Here is a 24,499-nt window from a genome sequence, read left to right on the forward strand (position 1 = left end):
ATCTAAGAACTTTGGGGCGCTGAAAGGCGACCTGCCAGGCTTCCCTCTGTCTTCCTGTCATTGTTGTTTCCATGTTTGTTGGACAGGTCGTGCCTGGAAGAATTGCCCCTTTTAGGGATCAATAAAGTAATCTGAATCTGAATTTGAAGACAACCGCTATTTTCTCCACAGGAAAAAAAAAAGCCTCCCTTCAAATACTTTAGTTTCCAGTGGTCAAATAATCACTCCAAAGGTTTGTGGAGTGTGGCGACAATTAGAAAATAAAAGTCTCCTCTGTAATTGATGCCTACCTTTTGTCCGCAGTCAAGCAAATATACACCTCTAGTTTTTGGTGTTCTATCCTGAAAAGCTGGCGACGCTCTATTAGATGTTAACGATTTAGAAAAAATCAATGCGTCCTCCTTGGCCCTCTCAGGAAATAAGACACATAAAGAGACAAGTTGCATTCTCGTTGTACAAACGATGATCAGTCAACCAATCGAGTGACAGCAACATGTCTTCTTAAAGCCGTCCTTTTGAAAAAACAGCCCCCCCCCCCAAAAAAAACATGCAAAATCCCGACCACAATTGTGATAACCCGTCTGGAGGGGCTGACCTCGGTCTGCACCATGGCGGGCCGCTGGGTGCGAAGGGTCTTGACGGTCTGGAAGAGGTCCACCACGCCCTCGTACCTCATCCTCTCCAGCACGATGCTGAGCGTGATGAAGACTCCGGTGCGGCCCACTCCGGCGCTGACGACCACAAGCAAAGCGTTAGGCGGCCTTTCGGCGCTTTGGCTCGGGACTTTTCGGTCCCGGTCCTACCTGCAGTGCACAGTGATGGGTCCGTCCTGTCCAAACTGCTCCTTGGTCTTGTGCACTTGTCCGATGAAGTCGATGAAGCCCTCGCCGGTCTTGGGCACGCCCTGCTCGGGCCAGTCGGTGAACTGGAACTGGCGGATGGTTCGAGACTGACCGTCGCGGGCGTCCGTGACTTTGAATTCTCTCAGGATGTACTGCGGCATGTTGTACTCCGCCATGGGGTCCACCACGAAGTACTGGTAGCGGGCCGAGCGCTCGGCCGGCCAATACTGGTGGCACTTCTCCTGTTGGGTCACAAACACGCAGATTAGATTGCTTCATCATATTCCAACAGATAACAAGATACTCTACATGGAAAACTTAAAACAAAAAGAAGAAGAAAACATGTTTCTGTTTGTTGTCAACAGCACTGAAAAAAACCAAGCATGTGTCCGTTTGCTCTTATTCAGCCTCACCCGTCCCATCTCCCGTAGTTTGGTGAGCATGACGACAATAGTGGAGTTGTGCTCCCACAACATTCTCCAGAAGTCCTCGGTAGTCTCGGCCAGCGGGCCTTGCGTGGCCAGGTAGGCCTTCTGCTGTCTGCACGCACGCACACACACACACACACACACACACACACACACACACACACACACACACACACACACACACACACACACACACACACACACACACACACACACACACACACACACAATCACGCACAAACAATTAGCAAATGTCGCTGTGACAAAAACTTTGTTAAGGCTTATTTCGAATTGCTTTGTAATCAACAAAGAAGAGAATTAACTATTCAATTATCCATCCATCCATTTTCGCGACCGCTTATTCCTCACGAAGGTCGCTGGGGTGCTGGAGCCTATCCCAGCTGCCTTCGGGCAGAACTATTCAATTAAAATAACTTGATATTTAAGTAAAATATCTGATTGAATTCCGTTGGGTGTTAATTAAAACAATGTCCTTATATTAGAAAATTCTTGAAAAAAATGTACACATTTCTGATTATATAGAATTGGATGAACACATTCAAAAGTTCAATATAGCTTTAAAATAACACAACACACCATAATGAATTAAAATGATAAATCATCAACACAGTGTTCCCTCATTTTTTGCTGGTGATGAATTCCAAGACCCTCCGTAATTGAATTTCCACAAAGCAGAGGGGGATTTTTTATTTATTAAATTTTTTTAAATTTTATTTTGGGAGAATTTACACCTACATTAAGCCATTATGGGAACCCCCCTACCACTCAAAACCAAAGTGTGAGACAACATCAAAATTATGCAAATGTGGAAACAAATATTGCATTTTAATCCAACATTTAAACTAAAATAATTATTACTCTTACTATAAATGTATTTAAAATATAAAAAATTTAAATGTAAATTATCCTATATATTTTTTAAATGTGTAAAACATTTTTTTAATTTAATTTACATACTTAAGTCAATGATAGTCAAGTAGACACGTTTATACGTCATGTAAAGATTGTTGCATCAGAGTCATTAGGATAGAAATCAAAGTGGAACAACTCTAATGTTTCGGGATGGGCCAGTACCGATACCAAGTATCGAGTCAGGCTGATACCAGGCCTTATTTCAAGGTATCAGTACCTGTGACGGCGACTGATACCATTATCAGCCGCCCTCTTGTGGCCGTTTTACGATCAGGAACTAGAAATTAGAGCTGCCATTAATTTCATGCAATTTTAAGGAAAGATGCTATATTGAGATATACAGTGAAGGCCTTTCTGTAAAATTATGTGTGTGTTTTTTTGGGGAGAGATTGGATCAAAAGTACTTGTGGTATCGGTACTTGGTATCGATATCGGTGACTACTCAAGAGTTGAGTACTCGTCTGGGAAAAAAAAGTGTTATTGAACATCCCTTCTAGTAATACACTGTTTACAGTTTAAACTGGCAATTCTTCCAGTATTTAATCATGCACAGTTCTTCCCTATCCAAGGACAAGCCTTGGGGGAGGTAATAAAACCCGCAAGCTAGCAGCAGTGTGCCCACCGAAGACAAAAAACTGCCATTGTCATCAGTGACATTTCCCGCCTGTCCATCTTGACAACGCAGCTGGAGATGAGCTCATCTGCTGCTGTGCTACGTGACCGCGCTGCCGGCGTGCGCTGGCCCGCTCGGCCGGCGGGTGGTGGCAGCGCGCCGCAGACCAATCCCATCAGACACGCTCACATGTCCATGCAGAGCAGGTGTGCAAAAAAACGTGTGTGCGTGTGGGATGCATGCTGCCTCGCATGTATGTGCACGCGTGCTATACCGTAACGCACACACACACAGCAGCTAATGAAGGCGCTGCAGGCAAAGCACTAATGTGGAACCGGGAGATTAAAATGTGCTGAGGGCCTTTTTTGCCTTGCACAAATAAAGAAACAACAGATTGTGGCACGAGGAGACACGACAGCCGAGCGAGGAGAGACGACGCCGTGAGGGAGAACGTTGAAGGAGAGGATGTGAGGGAGGAGATTGGAACAGATGATTGGCGACGACAGACGAGAGCAGAGCAGTTGGAAAAGATGAAAGGAGGTTGAGAAAGAGAGAGGGGGGGGGGGTTGAGGAGGACAGCAGTTCTAACCTATAATTTAACAGATCACCATAAAAATTGATTAAAATGACATATCAGTTATCTAAAATAAATCCACAATATTATATTCAAATAGATACTAAATAAATGATGCTAAATAAAAAAAAATACAAAATGCTAGTTTCTGATCGCATTTGCTCAAAAAAAATAATATTTTTTTAATATAATTGTGTAATTACAAAAAAATCCACCATAATTATTATTATTTTTTAATTAAATTAATTGCAAAAAAACCCAACATCATCGACTTTATTTGTATATTTATAGTTTTTAATGTTTTGCATCTTAATTTATTTGTACATGTTTAATTAAAACCATTAATTAAATTAGTTTGTTTTTGGAAGTACTAACAAGGTTGGGAATTTAGGACAACAGATGAGAGGAAAGGGTAGCAGATAGAAGATGAGGGGAGGGACAAAACTGAGGGAAAAGGTAGGAAGAAAAGGGAGGCGATAGAGAGCGCAGGAAAGAAATTCAAGACAGGACAGAGGAGAAGAGAACGAGGAGGAGGAAAAGACGATGAGAACGGCAGCGGCAGATGAATGAAGTGGGAAACAAGAGGAGGAAGGAAGATGAGAGAAGACGAATGAAGAGGAGACGGGGATCGTTTTTTTTTTCAGCATGTGCGACCAAGAACTTCATCTGGTTGGTCGCGTTTGTGCGAGTGCATACATTTGAATGCAAGCTCCAACACGGGCACTTTATTAGACGTTGTGCTTGAAAGTCGTGGTCTTTTCACGCTTTTTCTGTTGCTACGTGTGTACGTGCTGCACGCATCCCCGTTGATGAACACACCGGCATGCTCATTTATAATCCCGTGGATCGCAAGCACGGCAACACATGAAGCAATTCCGGCAGGAAGGTCAGGTGGTCAATCAGTTTCTGCTATCAGTATATTCCAAGCTACTGGGATGCATCTGATAGAAAAATAACCACCTTCATTCACTATTTTTGTCCACTTGGCGTCGTCGTCCACATATTCTTCGTGACTTGGATTATGAACGTATGTATGCCTTTTGCTGGCAGGTCTACCCGATTGAGTGACATGGAAACGATGTAATGAAATGGCCGGCTATTTCCTAGCGATAGCATTAGCCACTGTGGTTAACTGTACATTGATGATATCAGTTGAAGCTATCTGCAGATGTGCTGAAAATGTGCTTTTGATTTCTGTATTTTATTACAGGTATTTTTTTTTTGATTGAAAGAGCACCTTCCATCATTTTATTTATTTAAAGAATGTCATTAGTTCTTTATATTTTCAAAAGTCAAATTTAATTGTATCTACACCATACAATGACAATAAAGGATTTCTATTATATTCTATTTATATTCAGCTGTGGTGCATTTTTTTCCCTTTTTTCAAACCCTCTATATAAGATGAGTTTCGTGTCTCAAATATTAAGCCGTGCCAGTCGGAGTACACACAGACCTGTACAGCAAAAGTCTCGATTGCCTCATTAAATCAGAAATCAAACCTTTGATCGCGCCGCCGTTATTTGGATAACTAGCAAGTCGAAAGCCAAAATGTCATTCATGCTAACTTTAAGTAATCCCAGCAGACAGTGAATGAACTTTGACGAGTTTGATGTACGGTAGGCCAATTACGTAAGACTGCTATTTATCAGCATAGTCATGCTATAGACAAAAAAAAAAGGGAAAGTTTGCCCAGTAGAAAAGTTAGCGTATAGATCAGGTAGAGGAGCACACAGGATAAGAGTGACAAAGGAGGAGAGAATCAGACAGGAATAATAATAATAAATAAATAAAGCAAAAACAACAGTTTAGAGATGAAAGGGAGAACGAGATGAAAAAGTGAAGACAGGAGCCATGGAGGGAAATCCAAGGAGAAAGAAGCAAAGAGAAGACAGGTGACAGAGGTGAGGGCTGAAAAGGAGATGAGGAAAAAAGGAGCAAAGAGGAGCAGAAAGGAACAAAGACGAGAAGGATGAAAGATGAGCGCGATGGCAGAGAATGAGAGCGTAAAAAAGGAGAGGATGAAATGAATTCAAGAGGAGAACAGGAGACAAACGAGGGTGAAAGGAGGCGTGGGGTGAATTACATGGCGGGGTAGGCAAAGGTGCGACGTGTGGAATGAGAGGAGACGAAAGGGAAAGCAAGGTCGTACCTGTAGCCGTCGATGCAGCTGGCGTTGATGTAGTCGGATCCCTCCACGCCGCGGATGGGCTGCAGGCAGACGCGCGTGGACTCGAAAGGCATGATGTTCACCAGGCGGTTCTTGAACTTGTTGCACGTCAGGTTGGCGCTGATGAAGCGGGACGTGTGGGCCTTGGAGTTGGCCAGACGCTGAGCGACAAACAATCAGGCACACCTTCAGTCAACACTGAGTAGACGCATACGTATCCAGATTACATCCAGTTAGAATGAACTGGTCGCAGAGAGGACATTACAAGAAGAATTTACATTTACTCAAGTAACTTTAGAAAACTTTTACTTATCAGGGTAGTTTTAAGTAACATATCTTTTATTTTTAAAGATTAGTCAGATAGTCTGATTATATTGTAAATCGCAGCGTATTACACCAGTAAGGTATGTGCATGTTAAAAATAAATGACTAATGCCTCTATAATCCATAGTAGATGCTACAATATGTTAGCATAGCCAAACACAACCTTGTGTGTGTATAGTGCAAAAAATACGGTACATTTAATTCATTCCATGACCTATTTTGTGACTCAAATCATCGTTCCCCACCGAAATCAAAAGAAATGCCATTAATTCCTATCCCTAAAAAACAAACATTATGCAATGTATGTTTTTAATGCGAAAACCTATATAATAGTGTACTTTAAAAGAGAGATTTAAAAAGAATTCAACCATTTCCGTCACACTTAGCATCAATTGAATTGTGCTGTTGCCTCCCTTGGCCACTAGGGGCAGTATACGACAGACAGACAGACTTTTTACATGGACATCTGATCAGTTTCGACGTCTCAGCTCAGCTCCTGGCAGAGAATAAAGACTATGATGGACATTTTTTGACAGGGTTAATTTAATTATTGTCTATTGTACAAGGTGGCAGTTATCACTAATTGGCGAGAGACGTCATGTTCATTACATCACACGTGCATGTGCCTGCCTGTGTGCAGTGGACCCTTGACTGGGTTATTTCCAATTGTTGTGTTTATTTCTATTGCGAAAGGTGCCCGCTCTCGCGAATGCCGAGACAAGAAGGGTGATCAAATTAATTAAATGATGCCTATGAGCATTGCTATCATCTTTTAACGAGCACATGTTCATTTCAAAGCACTATTTTAAGGAATGTATTATTAACAAAGTGCACGCATTGAAGTGTGACACCAGCAAGTTGGCACTGCTTTAGACAACAGATGGACGAGCAGGAGCGTTTACGGACAGTCATGTGCTGCCAGCATTGTGTGTGTGTGTGTGTGTGTGTGTGCACGCGCAAGTGTTGTGTGGCCTCAAACCACACAAACACTCCACAATCGCTCCAGCCATCTTTCATTGGCCGGCGCTATTATCACTTCAAACACAATGCATCATGGTCACCACCAGGGCAAATGGCAGAGCAGCGGTGCTGGGAGGGAAAACGAGTGTAATGACATCACATTCGACAGCAGGTGTGTGTTTGTGTATGTCACCTTGAACACCTTCTGTTTATGTAGCTTGTGTGTTTGTGTACGTGTGTGGGCCCAGAGGTCGTGATGATCGTTTTAGAGAACTTGAGAACTTACATTTCATGAACATTTTGTGATGGTTACCTGATTCACAAGGTCAACTAAAACATAAGGTCAAAAAAAGGTTACTAAAATATTCAGCCAATCTGAGTGCAGATTTGTAATCCTTGTTGCTTGTAAAGATTAACCCTGAGATATTAAGGATCAAAGGAAGGAGGCCACGCTCCCTTTTGCCAAAAATATAAACATTTGGTGGGCCGTAGCTGCTAAACCCCTGCTCCGACTGAGCTACAATTTGACATTTAGTGTGGTCACAAAAGTCACGGTTCGGCTTGGATCATGGATTTGAGTGATTGGATCGTTTTTCGGATCAGAAAAAAAAAAAGAAAAAGAAGAAAAAAAGAGAGGAACTTTTCAACCTTAAGAAAATATTTTCATAACTCTTCTGATGAAATATCAACTTCAAACAAGTGGTGCCTTTGCCATGGCCTGAGGGGATCTGTATCATTTCTACTGGCACTAAGCAACTTTGGGTAGGATGGTAAGAACACTGCCACACAAAAAACTACAAATGCACTGACTGCTTTATGGCATACGTCACTTCTGCCTTTCCCCATTCATTACAAAGACGGAAGTCAATTTGAGCTAAAAAACGATGCAATGTGCTTGTCCTCATGGGAAATGTTATCATTTTTTAAGCATAACCGCTTTTGTCCATATGGCGCCGCCATAATCAACATAAACTGAAAGCTCCTTAGTGTTGCTTTAATAAAGCTGTTTAGGACAAATTTAAGTGCAATATGAGGCAGAAACATTCTTATTTTATACATGGTCCATGTGTAAAATAACAAGGTACTAAGGGCTTAAAGTTGTGTTCCTAAACAGTAATGTGTGACATTTTGAGTTGAATGTTTTTTTTGAAAAAGTGTTTTATAAAATAAATTAAGACAAAGTTTTACTTATCTTTTTATTTTATTTTATTTTATTTTTTAAATAATACAATACCTCAAAGTGCAATTTAAGGCACATTCCCTTCCTGTGAATTAGAAAGTAGCCTTGGTGCAGAATATTGAAAAATAATTCAAGTACCAACTGTCAAACTCACCAGCCAGGCACTCGTTGGTAATGCTAATCACTAGCCGCTAGCCACTTACGTCGGAGACTTCTGTCGTATCAAACAATGATGTCGTAATTAATTAGCAGTTTCTTAGCGTCCTAAATTCGAGATTGAATATGAGTTCGGGATAGCGTTGTGTTGACGTTGGTCGCGAATACAGCGCCAATCAAAACTATGCTAAAGACATCCGAAACGTCTAAAAGGGAAGTGATGATAGCCATTACGCCACGACGTGGGCCAACTCCAAAGTAAAGGTCTACTAAGGCTATTTGCATTGTTGTCAATGTATTACTTGGCAAACTTTATTTTGAAGTTCGCCTGAGCGTAAGCGGTGTGTTACGAGTATGTTTCAGCTTCCTTGATATGTCTGAATGGTGTTCACTATGAATGTGCACTTTTTTTTTCTCCCACCAACCTTGGGGCCTGATCCGAACCGACCACTAGCCACCAGTACCAATAAGCGCACCAATTTTCATGAAAATCCAAATCTGTTTGGTTAACCCCACTGGGTGATTTGGCTTGGAACGACCCAATAAAAAAAAAAAGCCACTGATGTGGTGACGCATTTCTTTCCTCACCTTGAACTCCAGCTCCATGGCGGTGACCGTCTCGCCAGATGGCGGCTGCGTCAGCTTCTGGATGTGCGCGTAGAGGTTTCGTGCCGGCACCTCCGTGTTGCCGCACGTGGCCGCCTCCAGGAGCGCCTCGTGGATGAAGATGTACTGATCCTCCGTCTGTACCATGTAGTTGCGCTGGGCTCGCATGCACGTCACGTGGCCGTAGATGTCCACCGACTTCTCGTGCTTCATGCGCTCCAGCATGGCGTCGATCACGATGAAGCAGCCTGTCCGGCCCACGCCCGCGCTGGATGGAACAAAGAGAAGGACAATTTCAAAGTCTGTATAGACACAAAATAATGTGACAATATAAAACATTTTGTGATTCGCACCTGCAGTGGACCACCATGGGTCCGGCATCCGGAGGGTTGCAGGCTTTGACGCGTCTGAGGAAGGCCAGGATGGGAGTGGGGTACTCGGGCACGCCGTGGTCAGGCCAGGCCATGAACTGAAACTGCCGCAGCTCTCGCTTCTCACTAGATCCATTCTTCAAAAAGAAAGAATCAAGTTAAAGCCGGATGTAATTGCAAGGGAAAAAAACGGATCGTGCTGAGCTGAAATACTCCCGACAGTTAAAGGTCAAAGCGCTTTAATGACATTATTCGACTTTCATTTGAAAAGCACCAGCGGTTTAATTGTCACACATTCCTCGCTATTCCTCACAAAGGTCTCAATTGAAGTCACTACCGGGGCTGTGATCACAGCGTGGCTGTAGGTGGAGATAAGGTGGCCCAGTTTCAAATTAAACACCCATCCGCACTTCCCCGGGAAAAAAAGTTTGGTGAGAATTGTTTTGAGTTGCTGATTGAATCCGAGAACCTTCTCTGGCTGGAGTGTGTTTAATTAGCACAGATAATTGCGTTTTGAAAAGAAGCAAAGAGGGAAAAAAGGACGCTGCATCATGCCAACAGTTAAATATGACATCCAAAACAAAGAATTGAATTTTTAATTACCTTATTTCAAGGAACAATGGGGAACTCTCAGGGGTTTTAAAAAAAATCAATTAGCGGGGAAAACCATTCTAAGAATTAGAGCTGCAAGCAGCCATGAATTTGGTCAGTTATGAAGGTATTCTGTTTAATGTTAAGTCATCAGATTTTGCTCCATCCACACACACAAAGACAAAAACACAAATTCTCCAGTATTTAGCTTCACCCATAATTCAGTGGTTCTTAACCTGGGTTAATGATGATACGCCCCACTTAGCCGTTATTGGCTTGCAGGTGATCACGCTACTTTGCTTGGCCTATTTGTGCTGCAGGGAATTTGATGCACTCACTAGTCGACTTGTCACTGTTGTGATGGTACATTGTGTGATTTTTTTTCAGTTTTTCTATTGTTTTAATCCGGTCATACTACGTAACTATGTTGAGCAAAAAAAAAAGAAAAAAGAAAGTGGTCGGACGTTTATGTGCAATATGAATTATAACATAATGTATAACGTAAGGTGTTCCACAGGGTTCAATTCTAGGGCCTCTGCTGTTTTCTTTTCTGCTGCCCCTTGATTCCATCTTGTTTTTATTATTTTTTTCCTTTCAGACACATTATTACAGGTTACATCGATCACATCATATCATTTGCAACAATGACATACGAAAGAGGGGCTGACGGGTAGAAGCCATGGCTTATTATCTTAAGAAAACAGCAGTGGTTGTTTTAAAGTGCTCTAGAAATAGTTGAGTTGTGTTGAGCGATGAGTCAGCATCCTCACTGCATGATTTGCAATGCTAATAAGGTGAGCAATTCTAGTCCGAGAGAAAGCCAGATTTGGTGTGAAGTGTTTATTTGGTTCACCAGTAATCCCTATACCTATATGTCTTGAATTTGAAAAGAACAAAATCATTTTATTTTCAATGAAGAAGGGTTTGGTGAACGTGTATAGGAAAATCGTGGGGTTGAGTACCTTCAACAAGGTTCTGGTCTATTACAAGGTTCAACTTTGGAAGCATTTGGACAAAACATCTTGGTGGAGGTGTCTGCTTTTGAAGGACCTACCCAAATCATATCCTATGAATATCTACATACATTTAAACACAGAAACAAAGTTCTATAATTTGAAGTGGACATGTCGGTCAAAGTGGGAAAGTAGCATTTTGTGGAAACAGTATTTTTTTCCATTATTATTCACAATTTTTTTACTTTGAAAAGTTCCTAAGATAAATGCTACCATGCTCCGCCCACACATAAGGATGAAAACCCGAATTAGCCCTAGTCTAGTGTCACCCATCTGTCTAGTGTCCACAGTTCAACTATGAAGCAAATTGGAAGGATCTCTGAGAATTGTTTGAAATTGACCTAAAATGGTTCCCCAAACAAAATGGCAGACATCCTGTGTCTTTTCAAGTCTGTGCTTGAATCTACTCATGATAAACCAAACTTCATGTTAAACTGGATTCAGTGGCTGAATTTTCAAAAGCATTGTTTGTCGCCACACTCCATCCACAGATACAATGAGGACAAAGTTCTTGGCAATTTGGTGTCACATAAGTGGTTCGGAAAATGGATGGATGCCAGTATGCGGACATGCAGTATGCCGTATAAGAAAAAGTTTACCTTTGAAGGAACCCTGGACTTCTTCTAAGTAACCCTAAAATGACAGCTTCCAACCAAAATGGCTGCCTTGCCATTTTGCTTCTCCAACAAAATGTAAAAGTTTAATGCCGTACCTTGTAGAGTGCGAAAGTGCGGACACTGTAAGTGGCCAACTCCACCGTGTCCAACATGGTGACCTGGATCATGCCGTAGGTCTCGGTCCCTCGCGCCGGCCAGTACTGGTCACACTTCACCTGGCGGGTCGAGGGGGAAGAGGAGACGCCATGTCAGAACAGAGTGCGGCATCGAGAGGAGAACGGCGCTGATTAACAAGGAGGGAACATTAGAAGGGTCGAATCAGAGGCGACGCGCACTGTCTCATTAAAAGCTGAAGACTCAGCATCCACCAAAACATGAATGCTCTCGCTCACCTCGTGTGTGTGTGTGTGTGTGTGTGTGTGTGAAGTGCACTTCAAAAGGCCACTTTGTCTTTTAGTAGCCTGTGATCATTTCCAATGAGCTAATTGTCAGGTGGCTCGCAGCCTTTGTCATGTCCGCTTCTAGCCGAGTCGCAATGCGGAGGACGGGGGGAGTCTGAGGACAACATGATTTCTCTCGTTGACTTTAATGAGGGTTCAGCAAGTTGCACCTCGTAGATAGCCTCACAATTTTGCGGGTGTGGCGTTTGTTTGCATGTTCTCTCCGTCCTCACACGTCCCCAAAAAACTCCGTAGGTGTGAATACGAGTGTGAATGCTTGTTTGTAACCAGTCCAGGGTGCAAATTCAACTGAGATAGACTCCAGACCGCACCTGACCATAATATCTATAGAAATGGATGGATGGGTGGACTGATTTGTTTGTGTTGACAAATGTGATATTTGTCTTTGGTCATATGATTAGAAGCAGTAATTATACACACTTTTGAAGGTTTCCAATGAGCAACAATTGGCACTTTTTCTTCTTCTTCTTCTTTTTTTTATTTTTATTTTTACAGAATTTGTTTTGGTTTGGTTCGGCTCTGACATTGTGGAGCACATTTATTAGAGCTTTGTGTGTTATGCTGAGTCATCAGATTTCGCAAAGACAAATTCCTCTCAAGTGAATGTGGTTCATCTGTGCTAATTTTTGAAAGACACTAACCAAAATCGTAGACTTCCTTTGTATTTAATAACTCTAACTGAAACTGGCTTCAACGGCCATATTTTAGGAATGTTTCATTATGTAATTTTCTCCCAAAATAATACAGCTTCTTCAAAATAAAATGGCATAATTCTTGTGTCTTTTCTGGCATGGGCTCTTGAGACATTTTTGTGGATGTACTCATAGTCGACACACCGAACAAATTTCATGTTGCCAAGTGAAACTGGCTTCTGGGGCTGAATTTCCAAAATATTCCAAGGGATGCTAACCGAAAGAACATTCTCACCAAAATGACGCTAACATGGCTGCTTCAAACCAAAATGGCAGACTTCCTGTATGTTTTCCGACATGGGTTCTTGAGACATTTTTGTTTATGTAACTCATGGTAGACAAACCTACTAAATTTTGTGTTGCAAAGTGAAATTAGCTTGTAGATTTTCAAATATATTCCACCAAATATAAATTTTCCACAAAATTGTGTTTGTTTTCAGGCATGCCTTCTTGAGACTTGGTGACCTTTTTATTATAGATGTGGCCATCAAAATTTCATGACGTTGACTCGAATCAGTTTCTGAGGCTGAATTGAATAAAAAAAAATCCAGGGTGTAATATATTAAATGCACACACAAAGCTTACCAAATTTCAACTATAACCAGGATGAACACGCTTTGCTTATTTAATGGTTTATGCGCCGAGTTTTGTCCACTTTGTAAACTCTAACTGCAGCTGAACCAAGTCAGAGCCAGGGAACACTTCAACTTCTGCAACTCCAGCTATCGACCAGGTTAACCCGGGAGGGAAGCAATCAGTAGGTCAGCCATATTAATACAGAGCTGCGCAGAGCTGACATTTGGAAGGCCAGTCCGTCTCTTGTGGTTTATGCCACAAATAGACAAACAAAATGCAGTAAAATCAGAAACTCTCCAATGATTTCATTTCCCGGCCGCTGGCAGCTTGCATTACAGCATTGAGTGATGGGGACCTGCTTGCAGTGCAAACATATGGATTAGCAGTCAGGCCTGGAATGAGAATCTCACTGTGTGGGAGTGGGCGGGCAATGTTATCCAGCACGCACGCGCACACACGCACCCACACACAGCAGGTTTTAGTATCACCTGCTTTCGCTTTGAACCTCACTCCCCAAATCTCACACTGGCCTGTGCACACCTCCCATCTACTGCATCACAACAGAATGGCTCTGGGAAATGGCCGAAAATGACCCTAAATGGCTGCTTCAAGGCAAAGTGACAGACCTCGAGAGATTCGTTGTGGGGCTACTCAGGATAAACACACATATCACATTTCAAATTGCTGAGTTGAAACTGGTCTGTTTGTTTTTAAAAGGACATCCAAAATGGCCACTTCAAACCAAATCGGCTGACTTCCTGTGTCTTTGAGTATGGGTTCTTGACTTTTTTGTCAATCTATTCATAGTAGACATAGCTACAAAATGTAATTGGAAATGCCTCAGTTTTTCTTAGACTTTCATCTCTCCGTGATGGCAAAAAGATGTGATGATGATTTTGACTATTTATGCATTATTTCACTTGCATGTTTGTATATTTTGTCAAATTATTTTCAAATCTGGTATTTTTGTATTTATTCTGATTTTTTTGTATTTATCTTTACTTTTTTGGGGGGTGGGGGATTTTTTTTGGTATTTTTTTTATTTCTAATAATCCTGTAGTATTGGTCCAATATGTTTGTATTTTTTTGGCTAACAATTTTCATTTAATATTTTTGTATTTTTCATTGAACATTTTTTTCTACTTATAATATTTTTAGATGTTTCATCTAATAGTTTTGCATAGTTGTCTAATATTTTACATCTAATATTTGCATTTTTGGTCTAATATTTTTTCGTGTTGTCTAATATTTTTGTATTTTTCTCAATTATTTTTCTGTGCCTTAACTCATAATTTTGTGTAATATGTTCAGTATTTTTTTGGGGGTCTTATGCTTTTGCATTTCTCCAGCTATTTGTCAATTTCTCATTTTGAATCTAATATTTTTCATCAAATTTTTGGGTGGCATTGAAGAGATGAAGTGTGGAAAGGCACTTGGTCCTGATGATATACCTGTGGAGGTATGGAAGTGTCTAGGAGAGGTAGCAGTAGAATTTCTGACTGGGTTGTTCAACAGGATCTTAGATAGTGAGAAAATGAATGAGGAATGGAGGAGAAGTGTGCTGGGGCCCATTTTTAAGAACAAGGGAGATGTGCAGAGTTGTGGCAACTACAGAGGAATAACGCTAATGAACCACACAATGAAGTTATGGGAAAGAGTAGTTGAAGTTAGACTGAGGGCAGAGGTGAACATTTGTGAGCAGCAGTATGGTGTCATGCCAAAAAAAAGAGTACCGCAGATGCAGTATTTGCTTTGAGGATGTTGATAGAGAAGTACAGGGGAGGTCAGAAGGAGCTGCATTGTGTCTTTGTAGATCTGGAGAAAGCTTACGACAGGGTGCCCAGAAAGGAACTGTGGTTTTGTATGAGGAAGTCTGGAGTAGCAGAGAAGTATGTTCAAGTGGTGCAGGACATGTATGAGGACTGTAAGACAGTGGTGAGGTGTGCAGTAGGTGTGACGGAGGAGTTCAAAGTGGAGGTGGGACTACATCAGGGATCAGCTCTGAGCCTCTTCTTGTTTGCTATAATAATGGACAGGATGACAGACGAGGTTAAACAGGAATCTCCATTGACTATGATGTTTGCAAATTACATTGTGATCTGTAGTGAGAGCAGGGAACAGGTGGAGGAGAAGCTAGAGGCGTGGAGGTTTGCCCTGGAAAGGAGGGGAATGAAGGTTAGCCGTAGCAAGACGGAGTATCTGTGTGTGAATGGGAGTGACCCAAGTGGAAAAGTGAGGTTACAGAGAGAAGAGACCAAGAAGGTAGAGGAGTTTAAGTATTTAGGGTCAACAGTCCAGAGCAATGGAGAGTGTGGAAAAGAAGTGATGAAGCGTGTGCAGGAAGGCTGGAACGGGTGGAGAAAAGTGTCAGGTGTGATAGAAGAGTTTCAGCTAAAATAAAAGGAAAGGTTTATAAAACTGTGGTTAGACCAGCGATGTGGTTTGGTCTGGAGACAGTGCCACTGAGGTGGCAGAGATGAAGATGCTGAGGTTCTCTTTGGGAGTGACCAGGATGGATAGAATCAGGAATGAGTACATCAGAGGGACAGCACATGTTAGAGGATTTGGAGATCAAGTCAGAGAGGCCAGACTGAGATGGTTTGGACATGTCCAGAGGAGAGATAGTGAGTATATTGGCAGAAGGATACTGAGTTTCCAAATGCCAGACAGAAGGTCTAGAGGAAGACCAAAGAGGACGTTTATGGATGTAGTTAAAGAGGGCATGAAGGTAGTTGGTGTGAGAGCAGAGGATGCAGAGGACAGGGTTAGATGGAGGCAACTGATTCGCTGTGGCGACTCCTGAAGGGAAAAGCCCAAAGGAAAAGAAGAAGTTTAGCATTACTATGAAAAATTTCAGTATTCTTTTTGTTTTCCCCAAAGATATTTTTCCTCCAATATTTGTGCAAAGAAATGTTAATTATGGTGAAAGAATGTTCAACGAAATTCCCATAATTTATAAATTAATATATAATTATAATAGGAGGTGAAATTGTTCCCCAACTTCTCTTTACAGCTGTGTGACAGCAAGTAATGTTAAAATGATGACTCAAATTAACAACTTGTTAGTCACACTTTAAACATTGCCTGTACTGCTAATAAAGGTTTTACGATGGCGACAAATTGACTTTACATTACACTTCCTGTGCACGGTGGTCTTAATTCAGTGGCAAGGTGAGATTTGCACGGGTTGTGATTGAACGCACAATAAACACACGCTTATGTATGACGGAGTGAGCTCCGCTTTCAAAAGCATGTCGGCCAATTTGCCTAAATGACTGATGGCCTCGGGAGCGGCTAAATTAAAACATACGATGTTATGTTGCTGTCGAGTGCTTACCTGACAAAGGCGTTCGCTGTATTTGTATTTATGCTGATGGATGGAACAGAACAGCGGGTAATTATTTTTCCTTCCTTCAAGGCTTCCTTGTAACTTGTAACTGATTGTTATGTGAAGGTTATATTTTGAAAAAACTTTCCCAACATTCTTTTTAGGGGTGTGTTTTATAGTTTTGCTGTATTTTTAGAAGCGGGCAAATGTTGGGTGACAATCCTCTTAACTTCAATTTAAAATAGTTTTTTTTCTTCTTCCTCCTGTCGTCTCAAGGGCCAAACGCAGGCAGGGAACATAAAAACACCAGCCGCAAAGTCGACGGTGGCTGCAAAAACATATTAGTATTATGTGTGTGTAGTGGTAATGAATGAAGAATGTAATTCTCATTATTATGGAAATCCGTCCGGCAGACAGGTACAGATTTAGAGAAACTTTGGGAAAGATGGCGTCTGCAAACTGACTTTGATCAGGCTGACAAATCCAGCTGAGCACAAGCAGGCGGAAAATAAAGGAAGGTCTGCATGCACAAGCCACTGCTGGTGTGTATATTGCAGTGATTATCTGACAATTGAGCTTTTCATTAAGAGGTTATAATATGTTCAATGCCTTTTTTTTTTTTTTATTAAGCAGGATTATGCGAAACTACCAACTTTTCAGACACTGCAACATTTCTAAGTGTTTTATTACGTTTTTGCTTTCATTTGTTTTAATAACATCCTGCTGTGTAGTGTGACAGTTTATGTTCTATTTTTAATCAAGCGTAAAAATTTTCAGAATATTTGTGCATTTTTATTTAATATTTTTCATCTGTTGTGTTATTTTCTAGTATTATATGGTCATATTTACAAAATAATTTCTAAATGTTTTGACCTAATAGTTTACCCCCGATTTATTTATATTTATTTTTACTGTTTTGGTAATATTTTTGATTTTTCCCCACCCATCTAATATTTCAATATTTTGTTTATTTATTGAACCAATATTTGTGAATTTTTCCAGATCATAATACTCATTATTATAAAAAAATTTGGGGGTCTGATATTAGTAATCACTTTCCAATATTTTGTCATCAACTTTTTTTCTTTTCATTATTTTTAGATTCTTTTCCCAATCTTTTTCCTCTGAATGTTTAGGTTGCAGGCCATCCTTACCCTGGACTTTTCCTCCAGTCGTGTCATCATGACAATAGTGCTGGAGCGCTGCTCCCACACCATTCTCCAGAAATCGCTGAGTGTCTCGGGCAGCGGTCCCTGCGTGGCGATGTAGGCGTTCTGCTTCCGGTAGCCGTCGATGTAGTTGGCGTTGATGTAGTCGCTACCTGGCACCGCTAGAAAGCAAAAGAAGGTTTCAGTCTATATTTTTCCAGTCGCTGTTTCGTGTCACGTGTAAACTCTTACCATCGACGGAGGTGAGCACCACCCTGGAGTGGTCGTAGGCGATGACGTTGGCGTAGCGGTTCTTTGGCTTGTTTACTTCCATGTTGGAGTTCTCCCAGGTGAACTGTTGGCCTGGATCGATGGACTGGGGAGGGAGGAATGTCAAGCATTGGCATTGTATTGTCAGTAGGGGGCAGCACAAAATAGGAGACAACATCAATACATTGAGATAAGATTGTCAAGATGAGTTCCAGCTTTACAACCCTCCAGTTATCTTGGTTTCTCAAGAAAAGCAATAATCCTCCTTGGTCACCACATTTATTTTACTACATTACTGAGCATTTCAATCAATAATAATGGTTGGTTGATTATACTTTTAAAAACACTACAGCTTGTTTTTTCCCTCCCAATGGGTCAATTTGACCAGCAATTAAATCTAAAGAGTCCGAAAATTATTTTCTTTTAGTTTCTCAGGAAAAGCAATTATGCTCCTTCAGTATGTTAATTTGACCTGGGAGATTTTTATTATTCAGAAGTATCAACCTAAACCAATAAGATCAATAAATATTGTTTAATTCTCATTACTGTATTAACTAAATTAACTGCCATTTCAATATACAGTATAATCATACCCAAGACACACACACACACACGCACACACGCACGCACGCACGCACGCACGCACGCACGCACGCACGCACGCACACACACACACACACACACACACACACACACACACACACACACACACACAAAAAACTATGTAACAATGGGTCATTTTGAGAAGGGTTAGGGAGGTCAAGACTTTCACAGGACATATTAAACCAATTTAAGAGCGTACACTGAGTGTACATTGAAAATAAATATGACTACATTGCAAATACTAGAACAGAAATCCTGTATTGTCACTACTTTACCCCTCCTATTATGTCCGTTTAGGTCAATTTGACCTGGGCATTTTAAGGTGTCAGGGCTAAAAAAAAAAAAAAAACTCTACTGCTCACCATTTCAATCAATATTTAGCGTATGACCTCTTACGCCTCACGGTTCAAGGGGGATGACTCATTGAAAAATATATGTGATTTTTTTTTTGTTGTTGTACATATTGGTTGCACTTACAAAGCACGTAGAACTTTCATACTGGAAAAATATATACTGTACATATTTTATTCATATTTATTAAATGTTTATATTATTCCCATTGGGTCAAATTGACGCACATCATAACAGTGAGGTTTTGAATAGACATTATTGTATTCATATAAATATTGCCTTTTTTTTTTTTATTGTAAGTTTTCAAATTTGACCCAAGCTAAAAGCAGTTGAAAAGACAACAGTGCTCTTCCATACTTAATCCAGTACAGTTCTGCTCCACTCTGAAATAACAATAATCAAATAACTGAGGCCAAATGGTGACTTAAGTATGCGTGGGCATTTTTTAGGTTGCTTGTTTGCCAGGTGCGAGGTTCCAGTGGGAGAAATTAACGAAGGCGCTTCTGCAGCACAGCCGCTGGCGGACGATCAATAGCAAATAACATGGGAGCAGGTGACATTATCGACACGCGGGATAGGACGTCGTCGCACATCCCCGGCCGATCAATATGTATGCGGTCTGATGTCGCCTTGAGACAAATGACGCTTCTAAAAAATAAATAAATAAAGGGGGGGGGGCAACTGGAGTGGCGATTTGGACTGCACGGAGCTTGGGATCAGAGAATTAGGTAAGTTAATAGTGTTTGGCAGCACGTCTGCCTCTACGTTCTGACTTTGGCTCGATTTGAGTATTCACAGTACAGATAATAAATATAGTGTGTGTGTTTACGTGTTTGTGTACATGCCTCAATTAGACAAAAATCAATATTCTCATCAATGCCTCCACAAACGTTAGGCTTTAAAACCACAAGTGACACTTATTTTCTTCTGATCCATTTTCAGGGAAAATTGCCCTAAACGGCGAGCAGAGGGTAGTGGTGACAAAATGCCACGAGCGATGTCGTGTGGCGCGCGGGCTGGCGCACCATCTGCCGGGCCACGAGGGTGGTCGATCTCTTGTTTCCTATCGCTCGTCAGCGCCAGAGCCGGCCCGGCTGCCGGCCGTCGTAGCGGGCCGCTTCCTGGCCAGCCCCGGGTCGTTTACACGAACATGCTGCGAGGGCAATGTGCCGGTTTGGATGCGCATGGAGAGACATCAGTATTTATTTACATATAGTACAACCACTGGTACCTCTACTAGTATGTCATTCAATGCCTCCAAATTTGGTTTGTACTTACTGTTTTGTTTTGTTTTTTAACACTGGAATAGTCATTTTGTTTATTGTAAATGTGTAATTTCCAAATTTGTGCCGGGCGGGGAGAATCGCCTACCATCCTTCAATTAATCCAACCTGTCAATTAGGTGTACTTGAAACAGACTGAAGCGTCTGAACAAATAAATGAATAAACAAAAAAGCGTCATCCTGATATTTTTCTGTACACGGTCACAGGGACATCTCCCTGCTCTCAAAAGCAAATGTGCCACTTTAAATGCTAATTTGCCTTGCTTCTTTTTATCCAGGACGAGAGGTAATCCCTTGCCAAGTTGCATCACAAGATGCGAGCATCCAGACGCGCGCCGATTGCCTTTGCGTCGTTACCACCTGCTAGTCTTGTGTACAAAAAAAGAAAAAGTAACAGTACGCAGTGGCTTTTAATGTAATTAAGCTGCGCCGGGACGGGATCAAAGTGGCACAAACTTCCTGGAAACGTGCTTGAAAGCAGGAGGTTGTGGTTGGTGTTAGAGGGATGAATTGAAACTTTGCCTAATTGTGAATTTGAAACCTATTACCCATAATTTGCTGAAAATTTCCCCGATTGCGTGTTTTTGTGCAAAGGCCAAAGCAACAAAAGTATTACTTTGACGCCATCTTGTGGCATCTTATTATTGTTGGCAGGTTTACTCCATTGATGGTGTTATTTCCGTTTGTATCTGAGATGTCCTATTTTTTTTGTTGGTCATTGAATGCACCTTATCGAAGAAACACTAGATTAAAGTTTGTTTTTAGATTATGTCACTTCAATTTGTCATTTACAACACCCCAAATCTACAATATTTGAGTCTAATAGTTTATGGATGTGTATTTATTTGCAGATTTTTTATGGGATCTGGGATTTTTAAGGGATACATTGAGTGATTCTGTTAAATCTGGGTGAAACGATTGATTTCAAGTATATTTTCTAAACAATTACTTCCAGTTTGGGTCACACAATTACTTCCTGTTTGTACGGGGGGGGGGGGGGGGGGGGGGGTCGGTGTTGTTTTGTAATGGAATTTTAGATTTAGTTTTCAGAGGGTAACACGGTTTGTTATATTTTGTTTATTTAATGTTTTGAGTCAAGGAGATGATTGTAAATATAACGTGTATGCTCAGTAGTGACTGAATGCCCACATTTGTTGTTCGGTCCTAAAATAGTGGTGAGGAAGTGATGACACTAGCGTAGGAAAATAAAATGGCGGACCGATAATTTCTTAACTCTTTTACTGCCACACGTTATCCAAAAAACAACCCCGACATTGGCAGCCAATTTCGAGCATTTTAACTCATCTTTCAAGGCAAACAGAATATTGTGTGCTGTCACTACGTAAAATGAAAGATCGCGTTCCGTTCTTTAGTAATCACCATTTGAAAATAGGTAATTTGAGTGACAATGAGCAAAAACTGAAAAGATAAGGAAAAAATAAGCTTTTTATGAAAAGATACATTTTATGCACAACAGTGACTTTGACACTAATATTTTTTATTTAGTGACGCTCTGTGAATTAGATTTATTGTGACAAAGGCTTTGATCATTCACGTCATCCTTGAAAACGTTCTATTTCATTGTATAGTCCATATTGTCCATATTACCGGGAGACCATTGAAAAGAGATACAATGCTGCCATCTGTTGGCCATTATTAGTGGGTGTTTTAGAATTTTACAACCCCAATAAGGCAGCGCTGCGCGGATGTTACCCTACCCATTGAGGAAACAAAACAGTAAACGTCAATTAACGTTTTCGGCGGCATTCATTTGGATTTGACTATACGTCATTAAACGTTTTTGGCGCTAAACGAGATATTGGTTTGACTTGAAAAAAATGGCGGACTGACCATGACAGAAAGAGGCCCACGGCGCCGATGAATGACGGACCAGCAAAAATATGTCAAATACCCGCCTCTGATCAATTCAAACAGTTTGTTTTAAGTGCTTTGCCGCCATCGTGCGGCATAGACAACGACGTCAGGGTGGTGGAGTCAATTACTTGTGAATTTTTACTGTTCCCAACAGGGTACGGGCTCTATCCCTCATGCATTGCCGGGGTTAACTGCACACGGAAAGGACAACAGCGCATTGATCTTACCTCATACTCCTGGGAGAAGCGCAGGCCGTCATTGGCCTTGAGGTGCTCGATGTGGTCGGCCAGGCTGGCGACAGGAATGGGCGGGTGCTCTCGCATCCCTAAAAAGAAGAAACGAGACAATAAAAAGGTAAGAACGTGTGATGTGGCTGAATGCCACAAGATGGGGTGGGATCATGAGGTGGCGTTGATGCGTCGTGTGACGATAGATGGCGAGCGAGGACACAGGTGGGTGCGCACAAGTGACTGTGGGGTGTGAGGCATGCTTCTGTGAGGGCTACGAAGCAAACGCGGCTCCGGAGAGAGAATGCGAGAGAGTGAGAACCCCGCAAGTCACAACGGATCAGTCACACTCTTATTTCACAGGAAGCAGGGGGGAAGGGAAAGTGACTGGTCACCCGCCAGAACTCATTTCTTTGAAAATATATTTTCTTACAATAAAGCATCCTTTGGAGCAGCCTGGAGCGGCTGGCCTGGATTACTTTCAAACAACCGCGCCGATCCACCATCGCAACACCCCCACCCCCATCCGCTCTTGCTGCTTTCGACAGTTATTGGGGCGATTAATTGCTAATCTGTTAGCGCAAATTCCCCCATGTGCCTTTGATCTTGGCTTAAAACACATAGCCGCGAACCAGTGAGATCACGAACACGGCGTGGGGTTCATCATCCATCTTTTATGTCACCTTCACAACACTCAAAGAAACATTCAAGATGCTCGGTTGCACAACAATAAACAGCATGAGATGAAGTGCGGTGCACAAGTTCTTTGGACTGCATGTCGGACGCTGTCCCACCTTTGCGAAGCTGCCTCATGATCACAAACATAAAATTGTTTACAATTACAAGTGTGCAAAATTAGACCGGGTGATGAGCCTCATCCTGCTTCACCAAAGACAGGGTGATCTGATCCCATTGGTATTTAACCCCCACATACTTTTGAGCTGGAGCCACCTCGTGATCAAACACAATAAATTGTTTCTAGACACATGTGGTATAAAATCATCTTCAGTAATGAGCCACATGCTGCTTCACCAAATCACAATGTTTTCTGACTCGGCAGCTGTTGTTGACCGAGCCACAAATGATCACAAACATACAATTGTTTGAATGTAATTGTTAGTGTAAAAATAACCTCACAAGATGAGACACATGCTGCTTGATTAAAAGCAGTGTTATCTGATCGCATGCTTGCTCTGGTATATTTTCATTACCAGAGGAAACAAAATAGGCCACTCCACCGGGACCCGCATTGATTTGCCACCCTTCTGTAACACGTTTACTCGGTAAACAAATACAGAGCAGCTCAGCCTCTGGCTAGCAGACGCCAAGGCTAGTAATACATCATTGCAGTCCATCCAACTTGCTAACTCGTTTGAAACGTTTTTTTGTACTCAAAGCGCCGAGCCGCCCAGAGCACATTGACTGCTAACTGAGACCTCGCCACGCCACGACACACGAGCAATGAATCCAATTAAAAGCAGCACATTAACATTAGCCTCTCCGCTGCCAGACGAGTACTTTACAGCCACGGTACGGATGAAATGGAGTGTAAAGACGGAAAATAGCTGAGTTTATGTAGAACACGTGTATGCTCGTCAATCTGTGAAGTCCGCTGCTTCCATGGAGTGCAAGACTTGTGGGTTTGTGATGTGGAGGACATTGAATGGGATTGAATGAGAAACACAATTAACAGCTGTTACCACCAAGCAGTACAGTTCCGAACTCTCCAAGGCCACGAGTTGATTGTTTGACAGTGAATCACCAATTCGGGTGAATAAATAGGGGCAAAAACACGGGCCGTAGAATTTTACCCAAGTGAACTGTACTGCTGTGGCGGAGGGCGGGGCTTAGGGCGACATAGCAGACTAACTTGGCGTGTTGGGGCTGCGGTGAGAGCTGGGACCTGTGGAAAAAAAAGGACAGTCATGGAGGAAGGAAGAAAAGAAGGAAGAAGAAGAATTGCTAAATAGGTAACTAACTACACATGTATCCGTATTTGCTGGTTTGGACTGCCAGCCACATATTTATTCTGTAAACAAACACAGTTGAATCTCAGCCTCTGGCTAGTGGACATCATTGCTAGTGGAATGCTTGGTTACAAATAGGGCTGGGTATCGATTCAGATTTCCAAAATCGATTTTGATTTAATTCAGAAGGGCCCGATTCAATTCGATTCACGGTTCATTTTCGATTCAGTTAAGGATTTCATGCAGTATCAATTTGACTTTTATATGGAAAACATTCTCAGAAATATCAATGCCGCAAATAGAACCTTCTTATTCATACTTGGTGCGTTAGTATGAAAAT

The 24,499-nt window shown here is 41.7% G+C and overlaps 1 protein-coding gene across 12 annotated transcripts in view; it reads right to left on the reverse strand.

Moving 5' to 3' along the window:
* Positions 1-24,499, reverse strand: part of LOC147180940 (receptor-type tyrosine-protein phosphatase F-like) — a 255,476-nt gene that overhangs the window by 2,173 nt on the left and 228,804 nt on the right. For 8 of the 12 annotated variants that reach the window (XM_086074986.1, XM_086075052.1, XM_086075025.1 and 5 more), the window contains 11 exons: positions 24,063-24,095; positions 22,193-22,290; positions 17,836-17,959; positions 17,590-17,765; positions 11,474-11,593; positions 9,140-9,294; positions 8,769-9,054; positions 5,543-5,721; positions 1,256-1,382; positions 804-1,084; positions 596-731 (listed from right to left, as the gene is read on the reverse strand). In XM_086074986.1, coding sequence (XP_085931112.1) covers positions 596-731; positions 804-1,084; positions 1,256-1,382; positions 5,543-5,721; positions 8,769-9,054; positions 9,140-9,294; positions 11,474-11,593; positions 17,590-17,765; positions 17,836-17,959; positions 22,193-22,290; positions 24,063-24,095 — 1,715 coding nt within the window. The remainder of the gene's footprint in view (positions 1-595; positions 732-803; positions 1,085-1,255; positions 1,383-5,542; positions 5,722-8,768; positions 9,055-9,139; positions 9,295-11,473; positions 11,594-17,589; positions 17,766-17,835; positions 17,960-22,192; positions 22,291-24,062; positions 24,096-24,499) is intronic. The other 4 variants (XM_086075071.1, XM_086075061.1, XM_086075035.1 and 1 more) reach the window with 1 other exon arrangement.

Source organism: Leptonotus elevatus, chromosome 1 (genome assembly GCF_054856555.1).
Source record: "Leptonotus elevatus isolate MCC_2025b chromosome 1, RoL_Lele_1.0, whole genome shotgun sequence".
Lineage (NCBI taxonomy): Eukaryota > Metazoa > Chordata > Actinopteri > Syngnathiformes > Syngnathidae > Leptonotus > Leptonotus elevatus.